A 5,273-nucleotide genomic window follows, 5' to 3' on the forward strand; every position below is an offset into this window, starting at 1 on the left:
GCAGACCATTAACAGCCTCAGGAAGGAGCTAGATTCTGTCAAAAGTAGCAAAACTCCTAAGGCTCGTGCTCGTGGTATAATCCCCAAGATCCTTAGCCTCGAAGACTCAGAAGCCAGTGAAGGCGAGGACGAAGAGGCCAGATGTGACGAACATGCAGAGGAAGCTGATCCCGCAGCTAAGAAAATGGCGCTCCTGGAATCTTAGAACAGGAAGATACTTCGCATGCTGACGAAGTTGCCTGGAGCACCAACCCCTGTGGCTGAAGAATCTCCCGATGGCTATGCTCAATCCCCCATCGTGGAAGAAATAGCGAGAGCCAGGATTCCTAAGAAGATCAATGTGACCCAGTCTCACAAGCTGTATGATGGAGCTGCAGATCCCTATGATCATGTAGCGCAATATAAGCAAAAGATGTGGACCCTGTCCATTCCTGAGCATCTGCTGGAGGCTACCATGTGCAAGTCCTTCGGGGCCACCTTGTCTGGGCCCGCTCTGCAGTGGCTGATAAGCCTAAAACCAGGTAGCATCCAAAATTTCGCTGCTTTGATTAACAAATTTTATATGCAGTTTGCCAGTAGCAGGGTTCTAGAGAAGCATACCGGCGACCTGTATCGCATCACCCAGAAGACAAATGAAGCTGTGAGGCAGTACCTGGATCGGTTCAACAAGGAGATGATCTCAATCAAGAACCTGGATGTTCCCACTACTATTGAAGCATTCAGGAGAGGACTAACATATAAATCTAGATTGTATTATGAATTGACCAGGTACCCATGTGGCACATTCGAGGAGGTTAGGGCCAGGGCTATGGCTGAAATTCGCGTCCAGGAGGACGAAGCGTCTAGGTACGTAAGCGAGCCCAGCTATGATCGGAAATCCCAGAACCAGAAGAAGATTGATTGGCGCTACCAGCCATACCAAAGGCGCGAAAGTAACAATGTAGCCAGCAAGGCCACAGGTAAATTAGCTAATAATGATTACCCTTCCATTGCTTCCTATTGCTTTAATGTGGATGCAGGAGGCGTGGTAAACGCACTCGAAAAGCTGGGGACAACCGCTAGATGGCCACGCAAGAGCGATAGACCAGACAGCGAGAAGGATACCACCAAGTGGTGCAGCTATCATGGTGACCATGGCCATCGGACGGAAGACTGCAACGCCCTCAAAAAGGAAGTAGCTTGGCTGCTCAAAAAAGGCTACCTCGAGCATCTGATGGGAAAGAAAGGGCAGCGAGAAGATAAAGCTGGCTCTAGCCAGGAGCAGCCACATCCACCACCTGAGCCCCTACACGATAAGGTAATCAATTCTATCTCAGGAGGTTCAGAAATATGTTGTAACACCCCGAAACTTTGGTGCTAAAACTTTATAAAATATTCACTTTTCATTAAAATATCTGACCAAACCTTTAGGGTGTTACCGCCGCATCTATTGTTCAAGATAAATGCAAGGCTAATTATTAGAAATAAAAATTTTACTCACAAACCAAAGTATCAAAATAAACCAAACTAAGTTGTCTACTTTATACCAAAACAAAACTAAACAATCTCAAATGACAATACTGTAGTGTTTATTAAACTAGGTGAACTTAAAAACTATAAATTCACTCATTCCTGCAACGTAGTCCCTTTCACCAACCTGCACAATATAAATAGGAAAAGAGCAAAGAAAAACAAAAACACAAAAATTAGCGAAAGCTAAGTATTTACAACTCCATCCCGTAAAATAATAATAATAATAATAATAGTTATATTTTAAAAATAATTTTTATAGCATAATATAGACAAATATTAACGTAATATAGACAAGTATAACATAATACAGACAAGTATATAATATGATTAACCATTTCAATTATTCAAGTTTATATGAGTCATACACAACAATTTTATTTATTAGAAGGGAATCAAACAGTAGGCCGGGACTAATCCCAGTAACCACCTACTTCAACATGGGTCGTCACCCAGATAATTAAGAGTAATGACCAATATCGTTTTGCAGAACGTCCCTAGTGTGCACACCCCTCTCTAATCTAATGGGTATCCGCAATGCGCACCAATAGTATTAGGAGGAAGACAATAAAGAGTTGTAACAGAATAAAATTAAGTATTGTTCATCACCTATGGAGGATCCAAATCCACAGGATAATTCCCTCAATAATGTTTCCACTTTACGTGATTAATAGATTTTTAAAAGTTGTGACACATCAAACATCACATTAACATTAGCAGGAACATCTTCAGTTCAATAAATAATTTTCACAACTTAGCCACTTAATAAAATTATAATAATCAACGTCCATAATTCACAGTAACCAATATATCCATCATTAGAGCCTCATAGAGTCACAAAATATATATCAACTTATAAAACCGTTCGTTACATCATTAACACACTAGTTATACCCATTAAGTACATTATCACTATTAGTATAATTTTAATACGATGGTATAAGTAGGTACATTAAAAATCCAATTTCATAACAACAATACCAGTAGATACATATATATTATACGCAGGGATAATAGTACTATAGTAATAATAATAATAATAATAATAATAATAATAATAATAATAATAATTATAATTATAATTATAATTATAATTATAATTATAATAATAATAATAATAATAATAATAATAATAATAATAATAATAATAATAATTTTAGTCATAGAAAGTACTATACTATTCATGTCACATAATATACATCTAACATAAACGTAGAATCACACAACCACATGTATTACACATAGCACATACAATTCCTAGCGGGATTCTAGTTGTTGATGGACATTGTGAATTACCTCGAACGCTGACCGAATACAGCAATATCAACTAAAAGTCGCATTCTACGAAGTTTCCGTCTACAACAAATAATATAACCTAACGTTAGTCACTTGATATAATATCCCGAAAAAAATAATTAATCAAAATTTGCAAGGTTAATATGAACCAAAATCCGAAAATAGAAAAAGGTAAAAACATAAAAAATCTCTACTAAAAACACGTGACATGTCACTATTGAAAGAAAAATTTGTATATGGTTAATGGTTTGATGTGTGACAGAACACAGTGCCATTCTGCCGCTACACTACAACCTTTATTCATTTTTTTTTTATTAAAACTTTTAAAGCTTGACCAAAAACTTTTAAAGACTTGATGCACGCAGCAGTGAGAAGCAGGAGGAAGAAAGGAAAGAAGAAAGAAGAAAGGAAAGAGGAAAGAGAAAGAAGAAGAAGAAAGAAGAAAAGGAAGAAGATCCGTGCCGGATTCCAGTCAAGTCGTCGGAGTCTCGGTGTCGGGTTTTAAAAATATAATTTTTTTTTTCTGGTTGAAACCTTCGAAACACAATAATGGTGATTCTAGATCTCAAATTTAGAACTTACCAAAGAGATGAAGAAAGTGAATTACGTGAGAATTTTTTTTTGGGTGTATGGGGATATATATATGTATGTAAATCTAGGGTTTCACTAAAAGATAAGTATTTTAAAAAAATTCAGAATTTTCTTTTCTCTCCATCTTTCTTTTTTGAACGAAAAAAAAAATTCTGATTTAAAAAAAAATCTGATTTCGAAATTTTTTTTTTTTTAAAAGATAAAAATCTGATTTAATAAATAAAAACAATTTCATAAAAAAAATCTGATTTATTATGATTTTACTTTATTTTTCAGAATTTTATATTTATAAAATCTTATTATAACAAAATAAATTTATAAAATTGTTATAAAAATTTGGGATATTACATATGTGGACTAACATACTCTGCAGCCAAGAGATTTGCCCGAGAAGGCTCCGAAACCGCACCAAGCCCGCTGAGAAGCGCAGAAGAGAAAAAGCTCAGGGGTATGACCATCAGCTTCGACGAAGAAGATGGAGATGAAGAAGCTGACAATCATGACGGCCTCGTCGTATCTCTCACCGTCAGCAACTGCCTCATGAAGCGAGTCTTAATAGACAATGGCAGCTCAGCTAATATCATTTTCAAAAGCGCTCTAGAGAGCATGGGGTTGCAGGAAGCTGATATCCTCAGGAAAGCAACTGTTCTGTTCGGGTTCAATGGCGAGCCAGCTACAACGCTCGGGGAGATCGTGTTGCCCACCTATGCAAAAGGAGTCAACCTCCAAACTATGTTCAATGTGGTAGATTGTCCCTCAGCATATAATATCATAATGGGGACACCATGGATCCACAAAATGTGAGCTGTGCCCTCAACTTATCATCAGACTATCAAGTTCCCTACCAAATGGGGAGTGCAAGAAATCAGGGGCGATCGCAAGCTGGCTAGGGAGTGTTATAGCATATCTCTAAAAGCAAAAAAGGAGTCCATCTAGCAATTACAGCAAGGTCCGGCGCCAGCCAAGTCAGCAGAGCAAGATGTAGATGAAGTGGCGCTGGACCCAGCAAAGCCGGAGCAGACCGTTCAAATTGGAGCATTCCTGGCAGCTGAGGAGAAGCAGTGGATCATCGAGTTCCTAAAGAAAAATGTAAGCTGTTTCGCATGAAGCCACGAGGATATGGTAGGCATTGAGCCTGACATCATTACCCATAAGCTGAACGTTGATCCTAATTCAAAGCCCGTGAAGCAGAAAAGAAGAAAGTTTGCTCCAGAGAAAAATATGATAGTCAATGAGGAAGTGGAAAAACTGTTGAAAGCTGGCAAGATCCGAGAAGTCAAATATCCTGACTGGCTAGCTAACGTGGTGGTTGTAGGAAAGAAGAATGGCAAATGGCGAGTGTGCATTGATTTTACTGATCTCAATAAGGCGTTCCCTAAAGATCCATTCCCGCTGCCACATATTGATGTATTGGTGGATGCTACAGCTGGGCACCAAAGGCTAACATTCCTGGATGCATACTCAGGTTACAATCAAATACTAATGGATCCTGCAGATCAAGAGAAGACCGCCTTCATGACTGAAAGAGGTATTTATTGCTATAAGGTAATGCCCTTTGGGCTAAAAAATGCAGGTGCCACCTATCAGAGGCTGGTCAACAAGATGTTCAAGAAGCAACTGGGGGACACGATGGAAGTCTATATAGACGACATGCTGGTCAAAACGAAGAAAGCTGAAGACCATGTAGACCATCTGCAGGAAACCTTCGAAGTTCTAAAGAAGTAAGGGATGAAGCTTAACCCTAGCAAATGCTCCTTCGGGGTCCCGGCAGGCAAGTTCCTGGGATATATAGTCACCCAACGAGGAATAGAAGCCAACCCCAGCCAGGTGCAGGCACTAATCAACATTCAATCACCACGGAATCTGAAAGAGGTCCT

At 38.8% G+C, this 5,273-nt stretch overlaps 1 protein-coding gene across 1 annotated transcript; it reads left to right on the top strand.

Moving 5' to 3' along the window:
- The first annotated feature begins 223 nt into the window (after positions 1 to 223).
- LOC104905157 (uncharacterized) lies at positions 224 to 1,360 on the top strand. Its single transcript, XM_010693608.1, has one exon. The coding sequence runs from the start codon at positions 224 to 226 to the stop codon at positions 1,358 to 1,360; it is 1,137 nt and encodes a 378-aa protein (XP_010691910.1).
- Positions 1,361 to 5,273: the final 3,913 nt, after the last annotated feature.

Source organism: Beta vulgaris, chromosome 1, assembly GCF_026745355.1.
Source record: "Beta vulgaris subsp. vulgaris cultivar EL10 chromosome 1, EL10.2, whole genome shotgun sequence".
NCBI lineage: Eukaryota > Viridiplantae > Streptophyta > Magnoliopsida > Caryophyllales > Amaranthaceae > Beta > Beta vulgaris.

Bases quoted from the DNA above. Each gene is read 5' to 3' on its own strand.
- LOC104905157 (XM_010693608.1), top strand. From the start codon at position 224: ATGCTGACGAAGTTGCCTGGAGCACCAACCCCTGTGGCTGAAGAATCT.